General features: G+C 37.1%; 1 protein-coding gene across 9 annotated transcripts in view; it reads right to left on the bottom strand.

Annotated features, from left to right (window-relative positions):
* PDLIM5 (PDZ and LIM domain 5) overlaps positions 1-24508 on the bottom strand; it is a 208990-nt gene that overhangs the window by 57450 nt on the left and 127032 nt on the right. Inside the window, exons 9-11 of one of the 9 annotated variants that reach the window (XM_036852964.1) lie at positions 5674-5790; positions 3479-3619; positions 2606-2737 (exon numbers count right to left, since the gene is read on the bottom strand). The exons of the other annotated variants lie outside the window; for them this stretch is intronic. Coding sequence (XP_036708859.1) covers positions 2606-2737; positions 3479-3619; positions 5674-5790 — 390 coding nt within the window. The remainder of the gene's footprint in view (positions 1-2605; positions 2738-3478; positions 3620-5673; positions 5791-24508) is intronic. 9 annotated transcript variants of the gene reach the window in all.

Below are 24508 nucleotides of genomic sequence, written 5' to 3'. Positions count from 1 at the left end.
CAGAAATTTCAAGTCTATTTTCAAAGGAAAATCTCTGTTAAAAGAATAATCTCGAGGTAACTTTTATTCTAATTACACATTTAATTTTTTTTTAAAAGCCAGCTGTACATTGCAGGTTTAATTATCAGTGTTTAAACTACACAGTTTTTAGCTAAAGTTTTACAAAAATTGATATACATAGATTCTGAAGTAGTAGGAAAGGAGTATTTCTGGAAGGTCATAATTATAAACAACTTTTAATTTCAACAGAATTCTCCTGTCAGAACTCTATGAAAGGACCTAGATGTATAGAGCAGTCATGAGTCTCCTTTGTTCCAGAATCCTATTTACAAGAAAATTTTTTGTATTTTCCTAAGCAAAATTCTTTAACTTAGACTTTTTGTATCAAAATTCAACATGTTAAATATACTATAATGGAAAGACACAATTCTGGTATTATACTACACTTTATTATAGTTTTAAAGATTACTGTTATACAAAAGCAAACATCAGAGATAAAATAACCCTGACATTAACCCAACTGCTCTTTTGGTACTCCTCTCAATGAAGTGGCAAGGTCTCCTCAGGAAACCCTGCACTCCAGCTTTGCAGAATGCCAACTAGCTTACCTTGTTGAGAACCATTTTCCTTTCCCAAATATCGAAACATATCTAGTTTGTGCCTATTGCTGTTAATAAAAAGTAATGTAAATGACTACTAACACTTCCTCTAGAAGTGGGTGCATGGATAAATATTCAGTTAGTCCATAAGTACAGGCACACCTTTTTTAAAACAAAAAGTTTATTTAAACAATAAGACACCTGACTTGAAGGAAAAACTATCTAGGATTCATTTCTTTTAGAGTAAATTTTCCTGCTTACAGATTGCCTTACATGTAACAACTACATACAAAAAAGTTATAAAACTGTCCTCAGTTTTACAATGATAAATGAAAACCATTAAAATTCTCCAATCAAACAAGGTATGCCAAGATTTTTATCTTGTTCTTTTTCTGTTAAAACAGGGAGAACAAAATAACTTACTGGAATATAAAGCTAAAAGCTGAATGAGCATGGCACTAACGGAGAAAGGGGGTATTTTCTCATAATCAGCATTTCTCCCCACCCCATCTCCATTTGATGTCAATCAATGCTTAGAGCATTCCATTAGGTTCTCAAAGGAACCTTTTATTCCAAGGGTAGTTAGTAACCTGTCTCTGTACAGACTTAGCCCTGGCAATGTAATATTTCTGCTCATTTAACAATCACAATTCCACAAATATAAAATAATTTCAGGTATATTTTTTCTTAGAGCAAAATGTACAATGACCTCTTGTACATTTTGCTGTTTGTCCCCCTGTTTAAACATCTCCCTTAAAAGTAATCCAGAATTATACAGGGACATCTCATTTTATTGCACTTTACTGTGCTTTGCACACATTGCATTTTTTTTTTTTTACAACTTGAAGGTTTGTGGCAACCCTGCATCAAGCAAGTCTATTGGCATCATTTTTCCAAAAGCATTTGCTGCTAATTTTGTGTCTCTGTGCCATATTTTGGTAATCCTCACAGTATTTCAAACTTTTTCATTATTATTACATTTGTTATGGTGATCTGTGATCAGTGATCTTTCATGTTACTACTACGACTCACTGCAGGCTCAGATGATGGTTAGCATTTTTAAGCAATAAAGTATTTTTTAATTAAGGTGTATACATTAACTTTAGACATAATGCTATTGCACACTTAACAGAATACAATATAGTGTGAACATAACTTTTATATAAATGTACTGGGAAACCAAAAAATTTGTGACTCACTTTATTGCATTATTTACCTTATTGCAATGGTTTGGAACCAAACCCGTAATATCTCCGAGGTATGCTTGTAATTAAGCATATTGAGAACATCCGTAACAGTGGGTAGGACACAAACACATGATCAATAGGCAGCCTGTGTCATATCATGCTTTTACAAATTATAGTCATAGTTGTACCCTCTGTCATTAATTTTATGTTCTGTCAGAAATAATGTAGTCATTTCATTAAGATTATACCTTTAGTAAACACTTAAGATATTTTTATTTTTATGTTATACCTAATAATTTTAGCATAATTGTTAAGTTTAGGAGAAAAATTCATTTTTGTGTTTCAGTAGTTCCCAGATAGGGAGAAAATTAAGTTGTCTGCCCACATAAAACCTTCATATCTACGAGCTATAAGATAGTAGCCAATCAAAACCAATTATTTTATTATTCTTTTTCATTTTTTCAAAAGGTATAAAGGTATGTTTTATTAAACATTTAACTCTTCTCATATAGCAACATCCAAGCAATAAAAAACAGGGTTCTACTCTAAGTTAAATACTTGTACTATTACTTGTAATTTCATACCAAATATCAAATGTGCTAATAAAAGATGTCACAAAGGATTAAAAGGCAAGTTAATAATCATACAAAATAACATGCTTGTGCATTATCACTGCATTGAAATTACAGTGAATTTAAAACTGGACGCAAATCAGCTCTCGGATTTTCTCATCTGGGCTGTTAATATGACGCTTCAGTGTTAGAGAAAGCAGTACCTTCCGCAGCAAACCACCCCTTGTGACATCCGCTCTCCCAGTACCTGGTTTTCTTAACATGGACAGAGCCAGTTGATTTCCTCGAGGGCTGGAGATACGAAAAAGCTAAAGGCTTGGAAACAGGGTCGATGCAAAATGCATCCAGGAGTGAGTGATGTTTTTCAGGACTGGAGAGCCTGGCGAGCATTCAGAAAGAGTTTTGAGTTGATAAATCACACTACCAAGCGCAGAAAGTAGGCAGTTTTTACAGTTTATGATTTGAAACATTTCCAGAGAAAGAGAGAGATAGGGACAGAGACAGAGAGAACAGAGAAGTAGAAAGAGGGTGAAGAGAAAAGTCTATTATGTTGTTCTACTCATTAACACAGAATTGATTAAATTTTCACCAAAACTGATCAAGGCAATGTTTTGGAAAGCATTTAAAGCTATGAAGACGACTATAACTTATGTAAAAACAAAACCCCACAACAATAAAAAGGTTTTACTATTTTTATAGGAGAAAGGGATATTAGAATAGTTAGGCTTTAGATCAACCTCAAACATAACCAGTTAGTGGGAGAAGGTAAAACCAACAGAAACTTAATATACCTATTTATACTTGATTCTGTTTCAGATATAAAGATTAAAAATGATAAAAAGTCATAAGGCACACAACATGCAACAATCCACACAACTGAGAAGTATCATAGATAAATGGTGGTAATGAAAAGAGATAAAAGGATAATTTAAAGAAAAATCAGTAATAAACACTGTGGGATAGGATATATCCGCAACCTAGAAAAAATGTCCCCAATGCAATTAAGATCTCATAATAGGGCTGTGACTATTTCAAATGGGTAAGTTTTCTCGGAGGTGAGTTGTAAGACAGTGAAAAGCGCTGGGTTCACACGCGACGCACATTGTACACGTAGCTCTACCTGGTTTTTGCAGCAAGCACAGCAGACACCGTAGCGGCTGCGTTGCTCAGAACGGCAGCGCTATATCTAGCAGGAGAAGACAAGGCAGACAAGTTTCGAGACCCTTCCAAAGAACCTGTCGCCACATTTCTTGTGGAGCTGCTTAAATTGATCAGTAGAGAAAGAGAAACAGAGGAGAGGAACAAAAAGGAACGTGAGAAGAGGTAGCATAATAAAGATAAGATAGCAGCCATGCTCTATTAATATTTAGATTTTATAGAGGTGTGACATGTCACAAGTGTAAAAGGAGCTTGGGTCCTTTATTTACTGTTGCTAGGATTTCTCTCAGAAATTAAAATCTGATACAGAATCCTCCATAAAACTGATGTTCTGAACACACAAACTTTCTTTGAATGTTTTTAAGTTCACTGGCTCTAATCCTATTTCAAATGAAATCAGTATAACAAACACACATTTGAAGACTGATTTGTCAACAACTAAGTAGAAACTAAATCCAAACATGTACTGTGAATTTCCATAAGCAGAGAAAGAAGGAAGGTTATGTTAATTTTTTCAAAAAAGTCTCTACATAAAGAGTTTTACCTTAGAGACGATACACACCCAGAGCCTCACATTTTAACGAGACCTGTGTTTTCAAGAGAAGCAGGTACAACCGGCTGCCTGTTCAAAAGCAGCTCTGTGTATTAATATGGACAAGAAATAACTTTAAAATACTGAGAGCAAAACTATTTGCGGAGGGCAAGCACCTTCGTAAAATAAACAGTAGTTACAGTGAATATGACTAAAAGATCACCTTCTCTGCTGACACTCTGCATTTCTATTTTCAGTTAGCCCTGTAAAGATTCAAAAATGCTGGTATGAAATCTTATCTTCAGAATTCTTATTACTTAAAATAATAATTAGTTTCCTTTAGTCTTTTAGAAAAGGTCGTACACCTAGACAGGACTTAACATTCCATCATGAGGACTGTAATGATTTTCAAGTCTGGTTATCAAATTGGAATTTGAGAATTTCTTTTTTATTAAGTAAAAAGAAAGTCTAAAATGCATGGGGTGAAACGTGTGTCTCCTTCATTTATGAGTGCAACTTCTTAATGAACATCCTCACTACACTACGATCACCTTTTCCAAAAATTTGGTGACGATGGCCACCTCCAAAACAAAGTAATTATGTACCAAACTCAACCCAGGCTAATGAGAGCTCAGATGTCTAAAACAGTGAGGGTTGACATACGTCTCTTCTCCCTGTCAGAAGAATCTGATAATCCATTATTCCTAGTTCCACTGGCTATAATTTTACAAACCATTAGAAGACAAATTTAAAAAACAGTGGCAAGCTATTAAATACATACACACACACACACACACACACACACACACACACACACAGAATTGTTTAAGTATAATTTTTTGGTAAGTCTATAATTTAACTGAACTCTATGGCTATGTTTTAACTGTTGTGAATGGCTGGAAAATAAAGAATGGGGGCTAAGAAAGAGAAAAGAAAGATGTTATCAGTGGCAGAGCAGGGGAATATGAGTGTCATGCCAAGTGGAAGAATAAAGTTATCAATGACTCAACTTTGAGTTTCTCAATTACTCTGCATCTTTGAGGCAATGGCTACTATTTGAGGGAAGTAATGGTGAATAATGACGAGAAACTGAAATCTATAAAAAAGTCAGCTAAAAAAATAAATCAGCTAAATTATCCCTCTTCTGTAAGGAGAAAAGGAAACTAATGAATTTCTTTTATCATATTGTATCACAAATAATAATATAAAAAGACTCAGTATCAGCAGAGTCCAGCAAAATCTCATAAGAAGAATTAACCAGAATACCTTTAGAATATCTGGGCAACTGGAACACATAATCTCTATCACTCTTTTTTTAGAGGGGAATGCTCTAATTCAGTAAAGCAGACTTATGTCAAACTTAAGGAAGCTGACTTTCCAAATCACAGTGAATAAACAAAATGCACAGATTTCCTGACTCTAAAACTTGGAATCTAAACAAAAAATTAAAAATATAAAAGCAGTGTAAAGCAGTGTTCCAAGGCTGAGGCCAAGCTTTGTCTATATATTAGTGATGTCAGTTCTGTAATCTATGATCACTTTTTCCTTTTTAGTCAAACAGTTTTAGTATTTTAATTTCACCACCAGCATTAAAATTCAGACATACCAAGAGGAAAAAACTCTACCTAGAATACGTAGTTACTTTAGAAAGTGTGGCTACTTGGCTACCAATATGTAAAACCTGAGGAGTTGCAGGTGGGTGAGGTCCACTCTTAGGTAGATCTTCCAGAGAACTGTCAAACCTGAGTTTTCAGAAGTAAAAATAAAGGCAGAGGAAATATTAATGAAAAGTATAGACATTTATCATGTATACTACCTTAAAAGTACATTGGTTCCATTTTGGAATACTGCTAGATTTTTTTTTTAACTTCATATCTGCATAAGATTAAAACTAATACCAAACACCCTCACCATCACCAAATACGGGCTGTTTTTTCCCCTAATTTTTTAACATGGCGACTTTCATGTGATGAAAGATCATGCTTACAGGGGAAGAAAGGTGGATGGGAATTTCCATCACTGACTATGTATTTTGCATGCTTCAGGGAAACTTAGGCTCCAAGAAATTAATTAAATTGCCCAATATCATATACCTAGTAAGACTCAGATGGAATTTAAAGCAAGTCTATCTGTACTATTTCCACTACGTTATGCTTTCCAGCATCTTGTGGGGCTGAATAGTGCAATACACAGAAGCAACTAGGAATTTCCCTTCAAATCAGAATGATGTATGTGCAGATCTGATATTATATGGATATTGTTTATCTTGATGTAAAGAAAGTATTTTATCTAGTCACACAATAAATATTTACATGCAATTGTGTTGTTTGAATATTATTCACTTTGTTCTTCTGATGTCTCTATCATTTTTTGTTTTGAATGCCAGAATTAAATTTTAGAACTATTACCAGGTAAAGAAAAGATGAAAAATTCAGTGTTAGGTCTGAAAGAAGAAAGCACCAAGTATAACACTTTGGCAAGAAGAAAATAAACAGGAAAAACACAAAATTACCCATTATTTTTTAAAAAGCCTGTGGATAAAAAATAGAATGGGTCAGTCATGTCATTTTCAAATGGAAAATGTAGCACTAAGATAAAGAAATAGAAAAGAAGAGGTTATTCCCATTTTTTATTTAGCGTTGGTCATACCTTTACCAGAGTGTTGAAAAAAATGTAGACAACTTAAGAAAAATGTCAAGGTGGAAGTAAAACATCATTTAAGAGGCAGAGTAACAAAACTTAAACAAATAAGAAATACAAGTGCTATAACAGGGGTCAGCAAACTGTGGCTCTCAGGTCAGTCAGCCTGCTTCCTATCTTTGTATGGCCTGGGAACTAAGAATGGCTTTCATATTTTTAAGTGTTTTTTTTTTTTATTAATTAATTTATTTTTTATTTTTGGCTGCGTTGGGTCTTTGTTGCTGCGTGTGGGCTTTCTCTAGTTGCGGTGAGCAGGGGCTACTCTTCGTTGCGGTGCGCGGGCTTCTCATTGCTGTGGCTTCTCTTGTTGCGGAGCACGGGCTCTAGGAGCGTGGGCTTCAGCAGTTGTGGCACGTGGGCTCTAGAGCGCAGGCTCAGTAGTTGTGGTGCACGGGGCTCAGTTGCTCCGCGGCATGTGGGATCTCCCCAGACCAGGGATCGAACCTGTGTCCCCTGCCTTGGCAGGCAGATTCTTAACCACTGCACCACCAGGGAAGTCCCTTAAGTGGTTTTGAGTTTTTTTTTTTTTAGTTTATTTATTTTATTATTTTTGGCTGTGCTGGGTCTTCGTTTCTGTGTGAGAGCTTTCTCTAGTTGCGGCGAGCGAGGGCCACTCTTCATCGCGGTGTGCGGGCCTCTCACTGTCGCGACCTCTCTTGTTGCAGAGCACAGGCTCCAGACGCGCAGGCTCAGTAGTTGTGGCTCACGGGCCTAGTTGCTCCGCGGCATGTGGGATCTTCCCAGACCAGGGCTCGAACCCGTGTCCCCTGCATTAGCAGGCAGATTCTCAACCACTGTGCCACCAGGGAAGCCCCCCTTAAGTGGTTTTAAAAAAATAAAGGGGAGAATATTTTGTGACACATAAAAATCTGTATTAAATTGAAATTTCAGCATCCATAAATAAATTTTATAGAACAGAGCCAGGTTTGCTCACTAACATATGTCTATGGCTACTTTCATAAAACATGGAGAGTTGGGTAGTTGCAACAGACCATATGACCCACAAAATTTATTATATTTACTATCTGGCTTTTTTACAGAAAAAGTTTGCTGACTCCTGTCACAGAGAATAATGTTTCCATACAGCAACCAGAGTGAACTTTTAACACACAAATCTGATCCTGTCTGGTTCTTAGATACTTCCAGCACTGCTCTATGGACAGCTGTGATGCTGGACTCCCTACTCGCCAGGCTTTCTTACGGAGCTTTCTCTTTGGCTTGCTCCAGTCTAACTGGTCTTCCATCTCTTCTTAAACAGGCCAAACTTCTTCCCACCTCAAGGCCTCTGCAGAGTCTATTCTCACTTTCTATACCCACCTCTCTGCCACACCTTTACTATGCTAATTCTTAAGTATCCTTCTGGCCTCAGTTTAAATATCACCTCCTCAGGGAGGCTTCCCTGATTCCCCACCTTAAGGTTGCCTACGTCATATACTTTCATACTACCCTGTACTTTTCCTTCACAGAATTTGTTATTATTATAATTATACAATTTGTGTGTTTATTTGTTTGAATCTGGACTACCTCGCTAGAGTAGAGGCTCTCTGAGGTCAGGGACAGTTATGTTTACTGGTATAACAAAGTGCTTACCATACAGTAAACAACAAGTATTTGTTGAATAAATGCATGAAAGAAATTTATTGTTTTCAAATACAAACTCACTCAAAATATACACGTATTTCTCAGAACATATTTGTACCTTCTAGAGACTGCTTCCCAATTCAGGTGAAACAGGTATTACTGCTTAAGAATTGATACGAGATCAACCTCAAAGAAGTGACTAGAACTCCAAAAATACCTTTTAAAATATCCTTTAAAATATAAAGAAGTATCAGTATCTTGGAAAAAAGAAAATAGAGTTATAAAGAATTATCAATACCTATATATTAATATATAATGAGGACAGGTAAGAAAAAAGAGTGAATTGGAGAAGTTGAGTTTTCCAACACCTCCACGAACTAGGCTGACTGGAAAAATGAATGCCACTTCAGAATAAAGTTCATATAATTCACGAGATACCTTTGAAAGCCAGATATCCAAGTTTCCAAACAAATGCACTTGGGAGGTTTCCCATGTGTTACACACACACTGATTACCTATTCCTTTGCTTAGCCAATACTAGACTTAAGAAAATCTAAAATTACCTCATTTAATATGGAACAGACGTCAATATCTATTCTCATTGTCATTCCCTAATATTTATTCTTTTTAGGGTTGGAAGAAGCTCTGATTAATAGCACCTCTGCAGCAGCCAGACTTTCTGCTTTGTCTGGTACTTGAGTTTCCATTTCTCACCAGAGAGAGGTATGAAGACTTCCCAGATACATCTGGAGAGTTGGGCTTGCAGCCTTTTGGCCTGCTTTTCTTAGGAAAAATGAACAAAAAGCTATTTGTGCATTATCTCTCTCTGCAGTTGTGCCTTTCTTGGCATAATCTCCGCACTGAGTCACTGTACGCTTTTCAGTGGGGAAACCGGGGACCCATGTTAGCTATCTGCCCAGGCAAAGCAGGCGTGAGGCTGCCCACCTTATTAACTTACCAACCTGACCATCCTGCGGGACCTGCAAGAGGAGCTCTCTTTCTATCCACCAGTCCTGACAACTGTCAAAGAGCCACAACCTTATGCTGTGGACTCCGTCTCCTCCCTTTTTCTCAGGGGCCTCAATTAATCAATCTCTGTTTCTCTCACTTCTTCCAGTTCTCCACCGCAGGCTTTATGCAAAGCATCCCCATTCAAAAATGCTATAGTTTCTCTTAAAACAACAGCAACAACAAAAGTACCTTCACCTTCTATTTTCCCACTCACCTTAACATTCAAACTCTGTGAAATAACCGTTTACTCACGTAGTCTCCATTTCCTCACCTGCCTGCCCCTCGTCCACTGCCTCACTGGGGCTCACTCCCCAACTCCTAGAAAGCCATATATCCTTGCTGAGGTTACAAATGACCTCTCTGGGGCTAAATTCAATTGACAATTTGCATTCCTCATTTTCTTTTTATTGTGGTAAAAAACACAACATAAAATTTATCATCTTAGCTATAACGAAAAACAATCTGAAAAAGAGTATGTACAACTGAATCACTTTGTTGTACACCTGAAACTTGAACACAACATTGTAAATCAACTATAATTCAATTAAAAAAAAACTTACCATCTTCACCAATTTTAAATGTACAGTTCAGTAGTGTTAAGTATAGTCACTGTTGTGAAACAGATCTCCAGAACTTTTTCATCTTGCAAATCTGAAACTCTATACCCATTAAATAACAACTCCCCTTCCCTCCTTCCCCCAGCTCCCGGTAACCACCATCCTGCTTTCTGTTTCTATGAAGCTGACCACTGTAGGTACCTCACACAGGTGGGAACATACTGTTTTGCCTTTTGGGGTTCATTCCTCATCTCACTTAGTCTCGGCATAGGACCCAATTGACAATGCCTTCTCTTCTTCTGTCTTCTGTGCCCTGACCCTACCTCGACACTTGCCTGTTTCTAGTACTATTTCACTGGCTATTCCTGGTGGCAGGATGTTAAAACGCAGCATCAGTAATAGGATTTCAAAATGTTAATTTGGCTCATCCATATTTTGATGGAATGACATCCAAACTATGTAAGGATAAATTCTTCACAAGGGCTAAGCTTGAAAAAGAACGCAGAAACTCTCCTTTGCAGTATGAAAACTTCAAGTCTCCAACTACAAATGTCAGTGCCTCCTCACTTTCCATATCGATGTCACAAAATAATCAAATAAAGTGACTTATTACATCCCTACATGGCGGGTTTTCAATAAGAGAAATTTAGAAATCTTAAAATATGTATTTTATAGCAGGTAAAGGAGGAAAATGACAACAGATTGTTGTTGGTATTTTCACTCTTCCACAAAGCAAACATTCACAGAATAATATTGCTAAGCAGAAAGTGGAATATACCAGGATCGTGGCTGTATTTTGTGATTTTGGGGTTCACTGGTATAGCAAAGCTATTTATTTTAGCCAAGGAAACTACTTGCCATCAGGGAAAATGGGTATCCTCCACTGGCTTCCTGACAATAAATATGGTGAGTGCATTCACTTGTAACTACAATCTCCCCTCTGGAAAATTAAAAAAACTAAACCTCAGTGGGAAATTTCTGATGCTCTTAATCACAAGCTAAATTTACTAATTAACTCCAACAGCCTTTGTTTCCTTAGCAGCCTAAAAACATTATTTGAGCCTGCTAATTCTACAGGTATTATAAATGGCATCTTGAAGAGAATATAAAAATCAGCAAGTAGGTGCCTCCTTGATTTGCACATAGAGGGGCCGAGGGGACTAAGTGTCAGAGGTTAAAAGAAGATTATGAAGTGAATAATAATATCACCCAAAATGAGGTTTATTTTTTGTGAGAGCAAAAGAAAAGGACTGGCTCAGAGAAACTTCTCTTGGAGCTTTCTAATTTACCGATGCAAAGAAAAGAGGGAAACCTAAAGGGAGATCCTGAAGGAACTGGAACTTATTTGTTATGGGGAAAGAATTTGCTCTTTGTCGTTATATCCCATTTTCTTCAGCGCCTTTCAAACTCCGCCTTAGCTTTCACACATTTCTCTGCTCTTGCCTTCCCGTAATGGATCTTACGTTATTAAATGTCCAGTCTTAATATGATGTGAACTCTTTAGTTATCTATACTATTCCTTGATCTCTTCAGAGAAAATGTAGTATGGGGTCTAAAGATAAGATAGGTAAAGAATGAGCATATATTTATACTATGTCTATAAAAAATACCAATATAATATAAAGATTTTAAGGTGTAACACCAACTTAAAAATCACTTGTAACAATCCCCTGATAAAAGTACGAGTCCCTCAGTGACAGCAGCGTGCTTACCACCAACCTTAGCTCCTCTCACTGTGTGTCATCAATTTCATCACTGGATCATTCCTATTAGTGATTTCAGTGATTTCTACTAGTTGGGAATAGCTTCTTCTATGGGGCAAAAACCTGCCATTTTCTAGTAGTAATGTAATCTTAACATTACAAAAAGAATTAATATATGATAAAAGTATTATTCCAAATTCAGATTAAAAGGATGTATTATTCAACAGTGTTGAGTCAATCTGTTACCGATTTGAAAATATAAATAAATCTGTCTGAATGCCTAGTGTTCAACAGTCACCACTGTGAGTCCTTGGAGAAGCCACGTGTCTTGAGAAAGCTGCCACAGCACCCCATGCCCAGCGAGAATGTCCTTCCAACGTTAGAGAACAAAAGCCAAGGGCCACATGCTCTCTGGCTAAATATTCTGGATCACACGTCCTGAGCTCTCCCATTCAACCACTCATCGCATCCACTCATTCGCTCAGCAACAAAATATTTGAAGTCCTACTTTATGCCAGGCATATTGCCCACTTGAAGCTCCTCTCATGAAGCTTACAGTCTAGTGTCCACTTCCCTCTAACAGACCATGAGGATCAATCCCATCATACTTTCCATCCCTGTCTACCTGCCACAACCAAAAGTACAGACCCCTTGAGTCATCCATCACCTCCTGAACTCTTATTTCTTTAGTGTTTTGTGTATCTCCTAATCTGATCCATTTTCCATCCCTCTCAGCCCTCACAAACCCTCTACACCACTCTATACCTTCCTTGTAGTCCCTTCACACAGAAGTCCCTTTTCTCTCAACTGCATATGTTTATAAACCTGGAGATAGATGTCCTTCCATTACTGTTTCTGACACCCTCAATCATCTTTGATCCTGCAAAATGCCAAGTCCTTGGAGGCCCGTGTCACCAGACTACACCCCTGACTCAGTACCCAGTCACTGCCTTGCCTCGACCGCGCCCACCGTTTGCTTGAGCCCCCGGCTCACTGTCTTCCTCTTTACCCGAGTCAACAATCCTTCTTGATGACCTCAGTGTTCTCATGCTGAATCACTGAATGACCGGACTGCTAAATTCTTTGACTTCTTCACTTCAAGGATAATCCCTCTACAGTTAAGTCTTAGGCCTGGAATACCCTAGCCACGCATTCCAACATTCATAACCTTTGCGTTTTCGTCAACAAGTATAACATGTCTAAAATCTGGATTTTAAGCCCCTTTGTTCCTCACTCACTCAACTCCTCTACCTCTTGATGCCCTTAGCTTTTTTACTGTACTGAAGCGACTCATCAATTTCACTGACTCTTACCAACTGAGTTAATTCTTACCAAACTCACTGACTCAGCAATCTTCCATTATCCATCACCAATCTCCCCCACCCACGATTCCTACACTCCTGTTAGTTCTTCCTCTGAAATATAAACCCGTCCAATTCTCTGCATCTCTGTTAGGAACTGCATGGCCTAAGCCACTACCATCTCTTGCCTGAAATAAGAAAATACACAGAACTAGTCTCCTGCTTCCATTATTTCTCCCTTAAAATCAAGTTTCCATAGCATTCAGAGTGATCTTTTAAAAACATACATCAGATGTTACTTCCATGATTAAAATCCTCTATCTGGCTTCCTATTTAACTGAGGTAAGAATCTAAACCCCTTAACACGACCTACAAGGCAGTAAGTGATCTGCCCCCTGACTACTTCTTCACTCAATTGCCTATCACTCTCCACTGCCATCTCTGAGGCCTGAGACTGAGGGAGAATGTTTGTGGAAGAAGACATAGCTGTGGATTCAGGTCAAGGAACTAGCTCATACTATCAGCGAAAAACAAGCACTCACATAACTGCCTCTGACCCAAAGACAGCTTAAATGTCCCATGATGTTTCAGTTGATTTTCTTGGGATTATCTATATAATTGTCAGAGATTAATGCCAAAGATTAAACACAATATGCCACATGAGCGTTTACTAGCACAGAACAGAACTATGACTTGCCTTATAATTTTAGAGGCCATGTGACATGGCAAACTCATATTGGGTTCATTTTCTTCTAAAACCCCTAGTTTTTCAAGTATTTGTTTTTGTTAACCTTATCCCAACCCCAGCCCTGCATATGCCCCAGAAGAGCAATGACGTGATCCAAAGTGCACACAACCATATGAAACTTCTTTCATTTTTTTTAAACTAGATTTGGTCCATTTTCCTACACGCCCAATATATTTTTGAAGGAGGATCTGGTTATGAAGCATGAATGCTATACCTCCCTGCTTCACGTCACCCACAAATTTAGGCAGCAAGCCGTAGAGGTCCTCATCCAAGGCGCTGATTCCTCTTTAAACAACAGCCTTTGGTTAAACTCCTTCAATCTGTTATGAATCTAAAAACTTGGTAATCGTTAGCCTCATTTGATTATTAAATTAAATGGGATCTTAAAAGTTTTTCTTCGATAATCTGTTAAAATTAACATTTCCTCCAATCTATCCAAAATGTGTTAGCTGGGTGATTTGTTTCTTGAGAACTTACTTCTCGGTCCTGGCAATCCTGCCCTCCTTTTCTCAGTGCTCGCTAGCTGGCTTTTAAGAATGCCTTCTAGGGCTTCCCTGGTGGCGCAGTGGTTGAGAATCTGCCTGCCAATGCAGGGGACACGGGTTCGAGCCCTGGTCTGGGAAGATCCCACATGCCACGGAGCAACTAGGCCCGTGAGCCACAATTACTGAGCCTGCGCGTCTGGAGCCTGTGCTCTGCAACAAGAGAGGCCGCGACAGTGAGAGGCCCGCGCACCGCGATGAAGAGTGGCCCCCGGCTCGCCACAACCAGAGAAAGCCCTCGCACAGAAACTAAGACCCAACACAGCCATAAATAAATTCAAATAACCTTTAAAAAAAAAAAAGAATGCCTTCTAGACTTTTTCTCAGGCGACCTCAAGTTCAAACTAGTTAATAGTTTAGAAGCTGACCTTTTTCCTTTTTGAAAATCAGCACTATATTTCCTGTTCCCAGTCTTCCACTTTCTTACCCATTCTCCAGACTTAAAAAAAAAAATTGTGTTACTTAGCAAATCTCATCTGTAAGTTCTCTAAATACTTACGCTATAAATCATTGAGAAAAAAGAGACCACAGGGAGCTCATTAAGAATAACTTTCTACCTGGGGCTTCAATTTCCTCCAGAAGGTAGACAAACTTAAACTTCTTCAGTATTTATCTCTGGGTTTGACTGACTTTTGTTTGCTTGTTAAGATCTTTCAACAACCAGCATTTATTATTTTAATAATAATCCTTGACAACATCCCTTTTTTTTTTTTTAAACTTTTTTTATCTCTTGAATTAACGTTGCCTGGTTGTTTTTATCTTTTACACTTAAATGACTGTTATGTGTGTGTATATTTTCTTAGCATGCATGTGGTACTGCTTCAATATCCCTGCTAGTATCACTGCTAAGAGATTTGCTGATTTTAACAAGAGATATTTGATTCCATTGCTGTAAGCAAAGGATAAGTTTGAGTACACCAAGTTTGTTCAAAAGTTTCACTTCTTTGTATTCAAATCTCATGTTCACTCGTTATCTAAACAGTGATATACAACTGCCTGAAGCCACTAGAATCTTTCAGAAATTTATCCTCAGATATTTTTCCTATCCACGAATTACGAGGATATTTACAAGCATATTGGGATAAATAAAGTATGTGAAAAGATAAAATACATAGGTACCACTAACTCAAAAATTAATGAGGTGTTATCCTCGCTTTAACATATTCTTCTGTTCAAAGAAATGAATACAGACTCTTCAGAAGTAATTGATTACGTGAACCTGGGAGATGAACGCCTGTATCTAAGTTGGACAAAGAAGCAGCACTCAATGTACAACTGTTAATAGATATAAAAATAGAGAAATACAAAAGAGAAAACATGGACAATTGAGACCGCTTTTAAGATTAATGTAATTTGAAAATAGAGTTCTTTACTTTGACTAAGAAGAAAATTAAGACGTCAAATGTCCATACCTGTCATATGCTTTATGCTACACTATGTAATACCCTATTTCAATTTTCTTTTATAAAATCATACCATCATAATAAACACACCTTCACATAAAGGTAGAAAAACCTGGGCTTCTGAAATTTTCAACATGACTGAAATATGTAAAACTGGATAGTGGCAAAAGATAGAAAATTAAGCCTTCCACCATGGGGAAGCCTGTCAATTATCATTACCCCTAATTAATCCTTTTAAGCTGTAATTTCCTTTGAACTAAAAAAAGTAAGCTGCAGGAGGTGTCTTCAATATTGAGTATTAGTTAAGAAAATAAGTTCCTTTTTTTTCTGGTTTAATTCAATAAAGTAATTTTGTTGTTTAATGCACCTCTCTAAAGGTGAAGAGAAAAGAATTTATTCAAACAGCATCATAAGAGAAGCACTGCTGGCCTGATAAAACTTCTAAAGAACTTAGTGCATATTCTGGACTATGAAAGTCAATTTTTGCTTTTTATGAATATTGATTTTTATGAAAAAAACTTCATAAATGCTAGTCTTCCCAGTTTAATTTGGGAAAAGTACCCAAGTAATTCCATAATTAAACAGAGAATTAAACAATTTGTGTGTGAAAATACAGAGCAGATAGGAACTATGTTTCTCGCTTCAATCATTTTTAAGTACTTTTCCCACAAGAAACTCAAGTGTAGTAATTACTTATGTCCAATAGATGGCGACCTTTACACTATAGTCACCAAACCAGTACTAGCCTAGGACAGTGTAATCCAACAGTAGAAAATGAAAGGAGATAAATTACAAATACCATATTTTGCAACAGACAATAATTATTGTTTGGTTATATACCCATTTTTTTGAACCTGTGGTCTTTTTTCCAGGTTGCTGAAATAACTTTGCAGGAATGTATATGATAATATAGGCTAAGTGATTCTACCTAGCTGTAAATGTTTTATTTTTACTTTTTAAACTTAGACTATGCTGTGAAAGCCTTGGTATTCTGTGTTTGGGGGCAAATCTGATTGTTAATTCTTACCTCATGAAAATATGTGAGAATATGAGCCTAGGGAATGAGTCCTGATTTCTCTGCAAAGCTTATAGAGGAGAGCTTTAGGTACTTTACTCAAATGACATGTGTCCTAATAAGGATAGGCAACACGAGTCCAGTGTATTTGTGAAACAGCAATAATGAAGACATGGCAGGTCAGCGAACTGTGTTTCTTCATTCATCTATTTTATGTGGATCCTGTGAATGTCTGTGAACAAGCTAAAATGTTTAAAACCTTGCTGTAAAAAGAGTGTTTGGAAGCACTTACGTAGGTTCTGCTTTCTAAACTTTCAATGAATGTACAAAGGTGATAAGTTTCTGTTCAAGAAGCAACTTAACATCTGTACCGATGGCCTTCAGCTGAAAATCGCGTGGACGTTAGTTAGTGCCAGTGGACAGCCGAGAAGAGGATAGTTTCTTCCCATAACTGCTTCAGTTTTGGGTAATGTAACTTGTGGCTGGAGTTGGAACTGTTTTCCAACTAAAGGGAGAGGCGTCACTCCTCCCTTGAGGACTATATTTTAAGTCTCTGAAAACTGGGAAAGCACATCATACATTATAATTCTTAATCGTAATATGTGAAAAATCAGAACCTACCATCCCTTGAACGAGAGAAAAGAAAGACTAATAAAAGTATGTTTTGATCATGATAATTTTAGGCATCTTTTTGCTAAACAAACGCTGCTTTATATTTATACTTATTTATATAAACCTATACAAGCATAAAAAATTGGAAACTGCCTATTAGATAAATACTGTACTATAGAAAATAGAAACTGAGAAAATAGTGAGCTCAAGAAAATCACCCTTTAACTTAAAATAAATTGTATGGTGCTTGGCACAATAATATATTTTAGGTATATAAGCTTTTAAAAGACTTCTCTTTAAATGAAATTTTCTATGGCATCCCATAATTCTCTATACTGGTAGGCCACATATTACTATTAGCTTTCAGTATTAATATCTAACTAATAATATGGCAGCTTTTTTTTTTTTTAAGATTTTTAGAAATTTCATGTAATGTCTGAAACATTTATATTAACATACTTCCATACAAATAACCCAAAGAACGTTTAGTATTAGTTGTTTTGTTTGTTTGTTTATACTGCAGGTTCTTATTAGTCATCAATTTTATACACATCAGTGTATACATGTCAATCCCAATCGCCCAATTCAGCACACCACCATCCCCACCCCACCGCCGTTTTCCCCCCTTGGTGTCCATACATTTGTTCGCTACATCTGTGCCTCAACTTCTGCCCTGCAAACCGGTTCATCTGTACCATTCTTCTAGGTTCCACATACATGTGTTAATATACGATATTTGTTTTTCTCTTTCTGACTTACTTCACTCTGTATGACAGTCTCTAGGTCCATCCACGTCTCTACAAATGACCCAATTTCGTTCCTTTTTATGGCTGAGTAATATTCCATTGTATATATGTACCACTTCTTCTTTATCCATTCGTCTGTCGATGGGCATTTAGGTTGCTTCCATGACCTGAATATTGTAAATAGTGCGGCAATGAACATTGGGGTGCATGTGTCTTTTTGAATTATGGTTTTCTCTGGGTATATGCCCAGTAGTGGGATTGCTGGGTCATATGGTAATTCTATTTTTAGTTTTTTAAGGAACCTCCATACTGTTCTCCATAGTGGCTGTATCAATTTACATTCCCACCAACAGTGCAAGAGGGTTCCCTTTTCTCCACACCCTCTCCAGCATTTGTTGTTTGTAGATTTTCTGATGATGCCCATTCTAACTGGTGTGAGGTGATACCTCATTGTAGTTTTGATTTGCATTTCTCTAATGATTAGTGATGTTGAGCAGCTTTTCATGTGCTTCTTGGCCATCTGTATGTCTTCTTTGGAGAAATGTCGATTGAGCTCTTCTGCCCATTTTTGCATAGGGTTGTTTGTTTTTTTAATATTGAGCTGCAAGAGCTGTTTATATATTTTGGAGATTAATCCTTTGTCCGTTGATTCGTTTGCGAATATTTTCTCCCATTCTGAGGGTTGTCTTTTCGTCTTGTTTATGGTTTCCTTTGCTGTGCAAAAGCTTTGAAGTTTCATTAGGTCCCATTTGTTTATTTTTGTTTTTACTTCCATTACTCTAGGAGGTGGATCAAAAAAGATCTTGCTGTGATTTATGTCAAAGAGTGTTCTTCCTATGTTTTCCTCTAAGAGTTTTATAGTGTCCGGTCTTACATTTAGGTCTCTAATCCATTTTGAGTTTATTTTTGTGTATGGTGTTAGGGAGTGTTCTAATTTCATTCTTTTACATGTAGCTGTCCAGTTTTCCCAGCACCACTTAATGAAAAGACTGTTTTTTCTCCACTGTATATCATTGCCTCCTTTGTCATAGATTAGTTGACCATAGGTGCGTGGGTTTATCTCTGGGCTTTCTATCTTGTTCCATTGATCTATGTTTCTGTTTTTGTGCCAGTACCATATTGTCTTGATTACTGTAGCTTTGTAGTATAGTCTGAAGTCAGGGAGTCTGATTCCTCCAGCTCCGTTTTTTTCCCTCAAGACTGCTTTGGCTATTCAGGGTCTTTTGTGTCTCCATACAAATTTTAACATGATTCGTTCTAGTTCCGTAAAAAATGCCATTGGTAATTTGATAGGGATTGCATTGAATCTGTAGATTGCTTTGGGTAGTATAGTCATTTTCACAATATTGATTCTTCCAATCCAAGAACATGGTATATCTCTCCATCTGTTGGTATCATCTTTAATTTCCTTCATCAGTGTCTTATAGTTTTCTGCATACAGGTCTTTTGTCTCCCTAGGTAGGTTTATTCCTAGGTATTTTATTCTTTTTGTTGCAATAGTAAATGGGAAAAATCCCATTAAAGAGTAAAATCTCTTTCAGATTTTTCATCATTAGTATATAGGAATACAAGAGATTTCTGTGCATTAATTCTGTATCCTGCAACTTTACCAAATTCACTGATTAGCTCTAGCAGTTTTCTGGTGGCATCATTAGCATTCTCTATGTATAGTATCATGTCATCTGCAAACAGTGACAGTTTTACTTCTTCTTTTCCGACTTGGATTCCTTTTTATTTCTTTTTCTTCTCTGATTGCCATGGCTAGGACTTCCAAAACTGTTGAATAATAGTGGTGAGCGTGGACATCCTTGTCTTGTTCCTGATCTTACAGGAAATGCTTTCAGTTTTTCACCATTGAGAATGATGTTTGCTGTGGGTTTGTCGTATACGGCCTTTATTATGTTAAGGTAGGTTTCCCCTATGCCCACTTTCTGGAGAGTTTTTATCATAAATGGGTGTTGAATTTTGTCAAAAGCTTTTTCTGCATCTATTGAGATGATCATATGGTTTTTATTCTTCAATTTGTTAATATGGTGTATCACATTGATTGATTTGCATATATTGAAGAATCCTTGCATCCCTGGGATAAATCCCACTTGATTGTGGTGTATGATCCTTTTAATGTGTTGTTGGATTCTGTTTGCTAGTATTTTGTTGAGGATTTTTGCATCTATACTCATCAGTGATATTGGTCTGTAATTTTCTTTTTTTGTAGTATCTTTGTCTGGTTTTGGTATCACGGTGATGGTGGCCTCACAGAATGAGTTTGGGAGTGTTCCTTCCTCTACAATTTTTTGGAAGAGTTTGAGAAGGATGGGTGTTAACTCTTCTCTAAATGTTTGATAGAATTCACCTGTGAAGCCATCTGGTCCTGGACTTTTGTTTGTTGGAAGATTTTTGATCACAGTTTCAATTTCATTACTTGTGATTGGTCTGTTCATATTTTCTGTTTCTTCCTGATTCAGTCTTGGAAGGTTATACCTTTCTAAGAATTTGTCCATTTCTTCCAGGTTGTCCATTTTATTGGCATAGAGTTGCTTGTAGCAGTCTCTTAGGATGCTTTGTATTTCTGAGGTGTCTGTTGTAACTTCTCCTTTTTCATTTCTAATTTTATTGATTTGAGTCCTCTCTCTCTTTTTCTTGATGAGTCTGGCTAAAGGTTTATCAATTTTGTTTATCTTCTCAAAAAACCAGCTTTTAGTTTTATTGATCTTTGCTCTTGTTTTGTTTCTATTTCATTTATTTCTGCTCTGATCTTTATGATTTCTTTCCTTCTGCTAACTTTGGGTTTTGTTTGTTCTTCTTTCTCTAGTTCCTTTAGGTGTAAGGTTAGATTGTTTACTTGAGACTTTTCTTGTTTCTTGAGGTAGGTTTGTATAGCAATAAACTTCCCTCTTAGAACTGCTTTTGCTGCATCCCATAGGTTTTGGATCGTCGTGTTTTCATTGTCATTTGTCTCTAGGAATTTTTTGATTTCCTCTTTGATTTCTTCAGTGATCTCTTGGTTATTTAGTAACGTATTGTTTAGTCTCCATGTGTTTGTGTTTTTTAACGTTTTTTTCCTTATAATTCATTTCTAATCTCATAGCGTTGTGGTCAGAAAAGATACTTGATATGATTTCAATTTTCTTAAATTTACTGAGGCCTGATTTGTGACCCAAGATGTGATCCATCCTGGAGAATGTTCCGTGAGCACTTGAGAAGAAAGTGTAATCTGCTGTTTTTGGATGGAATGTCCTATAAATATCAATTAAATCTATCTGGTCTATTGTGTCATTTAAAGCTTCTGTTTCCTTATTTATTTTCATTTTGGATGATCTGTCCACTGGTGTAAGTGAGGTGTTAAAGTCCCCCACTATTACTGTGTTACTGTCGATTTCCTCTTTTATAGCTGTTAGTAGTTGCCTTCTGTATTGAGGTGCTCCTATGTTGGGTGTATATATATTTATAATTGTTATATCTTCTTCTTGGATTGATCCCTTGATCATTATGTAGTGTCCTTCCTTGTCTCTTGTAACATTCTTTATTTGAAAGTCTATTTTATCTGATATGAGTATAGCTACTCCAGCTTTCTTTTGATTTCCATTTGCATGGAATATCTTTTTCCATCCCTTCACTTTCAGTCTGTATGTGTCCCTAGGTCTGAAGTGGGTCTCTTGTAGACAGCATATATATGGATCTTGTTTTTGTATCCATTCAGCAAGCTTGTGTCTTTTGGTTGGAGCATTTAATCCATTCACATTTAAGGTAATTATCGGTATGTATGTTCCTATGACCATTTTCTTAATTGTTTTGGGTTTTTGTAGATCCTTTACTTCTCTTGTGTTTCCCACTTAGAGAAGTTCCTTTAGCATTTTGTTGTACAGCTGGTTTGGTGGTGCTGAATTCTCTTAGCTTTTGCTTGTCTGTAAAGCTTTTGATTTCTTCATCAAAAGCTTTACAGACAAGCAAAAGCTAAGAGATCCTTGCTGGGTAGAGTAATCTTGGTTGTAGGTTGTATGTTGTAGGTTCTTCCCTTTCATCACTTTAAGTATATCATGCCACTCCCTTCTGGCTTGTAGAGTTTCTGCTGAGAAATCAGCTGTTAACCTTATGGGAGTTCCCTTGTATGTTATTTGTCGTTTTTCCCTTGCTGCTTTCAATAATTTTTCTTTGTCTTTAATTTTTGCCACTTAGATTACTATGCGTCCCGGTGTGTTTCTCCTTGGGTTTATCCTGTATGGGACTCTCTGCACTTCCTGGACTTGGGTGGCTATTTCCTTTCCCATGTTAGGGAAGTTTTCGACTGTAATCTCTTCAAATATTTTCTCGGGTCCTTTCTCTCTCTCTTCTCCTTCTCGTACCCCTATAATGCGAATGTTGTTGCGTTTAATGTTGTCCCAGAGGTCTCTCAGGCTGTCTTCAATTCTTTTAATTCTTTTTTCTTTATTCTGTTCCGCAGCAGTGAGTTCCACCATTCTGTCTTCCAGGTCACTTATCCGTTCTTCTGCCTCAGTTATTCTCCTATTGATTCCTTCTAGTGTAGTTTTCATTTCAGTTATTGTGTTGTTCATCTCTGTTTGTTTGTTCTTTAATTCTTCTAGGTCTTTGTTAAACATTTCTTGCATCTTCTCGATCTTTGCCTCCATTGTTTTTCCAAGGTCCTGGATCATCTTCACTATCATTATTCTGAATTCTTTTTCTGGAAGGTTGCGTATCTCCACTTCATTTAGTTGTTTTTCTGGGGTTTTATCTTGTTCCTTTATCTGGTACATAGCCCTCTCCCTTTTCATCTTGTCTATCTTTCTGTGCATGTGGTTTTTGTTCCACAGGCTGCAGGATTTTAGTTCTTCTTCCTTCTGCTCTCTGCCCTCTGGTGGATGACTCACCAGTTAAGAAGACTGTAGAATGGGTCTCATCAATGCTGCTAGGAAAATCCATCCAATCAGGTCAGGGGTTCTATGTTCTCTTGGATGGGTCAGCAGCTGTAACTTTCAGAGTTTTCCATAGCCCAGCCAACTCCAAATGACTCTAAGCCTGAGAGGGTCTACAGGCTGCAGGAACAGCTGTTTCTTAGTAATGATAAAAATTTCTGTTGGTTGTTCCAATCAAAGCACTACGCATTTCATATGCCTGTTTCTAAAATTAGTCAGGTATTGTCACCTCACAGGAGTCACTGAGCTATTCATGTTAAAACAGACCAAAAACACAAAGGAAGATGGATTAAGGAACAAACGTTCATTTAATTAAAAAAAAAAAAAATCTTGCATGACTATTCAACATGACTATTCAACAGATAATATTCAACAGATAATACCAAGGGAAAAGCATCAACTTTTCCCAGTTAGATTGTCCAGAGCACAGTTCTCCTTTCAAGCAGCTTAGGTATGATTCTACTTTACCTTCAGTATAGATATTAATGCCTTGGTATTTTTATGAAATTTTGACCTAATGTTGAATTTTTATTCGATTAAAAGTTACATAGACCATATTGTAAACAATCTCCCTAAAATTTAACAATTAGGGAATTGGAGAAATATGCAATTATATACAATTGGTACCATTAGTAAGTGCTAATTAGAAGCAAATATGGGGGTGGGGGGTGGTGAAGAATACAACAACTTGTGTTAAAAGAGCTTATACTCTAGTTAGGGATATAGGACATGGAAACAAATACCTGTCACCAAATTAGAAAAGGATGCACCACAACAGAGGTAACAATACTACTTTCAACTGGGTCTAAGTCAGTGACTCTACTGCAGAATAACTTTTTCTTAAATGCTCATCTGCCAAAATGAATATTAATACAGAAAGGTAGCTGGTGTGTATTATGGACTGAACTGTGTCCCTCTCCCAAATGCATGTTGAAGCCCTAACCCTTAATGCAACGGTATTTTTGAGACAGGGCTTATAAAGAGGTAATTAAGGTTAAATGAGGTCATAATGGTTGAGGCCCTAATCCAAAATGACTGGTGTCCTTGAAGGAGGGGAACAGACAGACACCAGAGCTCTTGGAAGAAAGGCCATGTGAGGACACAGTGAGAACGTGGTCATCTGCAAGCCAGACAGGCCTCACCAGAAACCTACCCCTGCAAGCACCACGGTCTTAGACGTCTAGCTTCTAGGACTGGGAGAAAATTAATTTCTGTTGTTTAAGCCATCAAGTCTGGGTATCTTGTTATGGCCACCTCAGCTGACTACTGTAGTATATTTGTAATTTAGGAAGTGGTTCACTAGACATGAAACTTACACTCCTAACACCCACCTTCAAACTGAATTTGTATATTTATATACAGCTGACCCTTGAACAACACGGGTTTGAACTGCACTGGTCCACTTACACGTGGATTTTTTTCACTAAATGTGTACTGTAGTATTACACAGTCCATGCTTGGTTGAATCCATGCATGTGGAACCACAGAGAGGGAGGGCTGGCTGTAAAGTTACATGTGGATTTTTGACTGTACAGGGGGTTGGCGCCCCTAACCCCCACCATGTTCAGGGGGCAACTGTATTTACATACTTAAATATTTATGTATTTATGTTTTTATGGCATATTTAC

Source organism: Balaenoptera musculus, chromosome 5 (assembly GCF_009873245.2).
Source record: "Balaenoptera musculus isolate JJ_BM4_2016_0621 chromosome 5, mBalMus1.pri.v3, whole genome shotgun sequence".
Lineage (NCBI taxonomy): Eukaryota > Metazoa > Chordata > Mammalia > Artiodactyla > Balaenopteridae > Balaenoptera > Balaenoptera musculus.
This window is presented reverse-complemented; position numbering and strand designations above follow the sequence as displayed.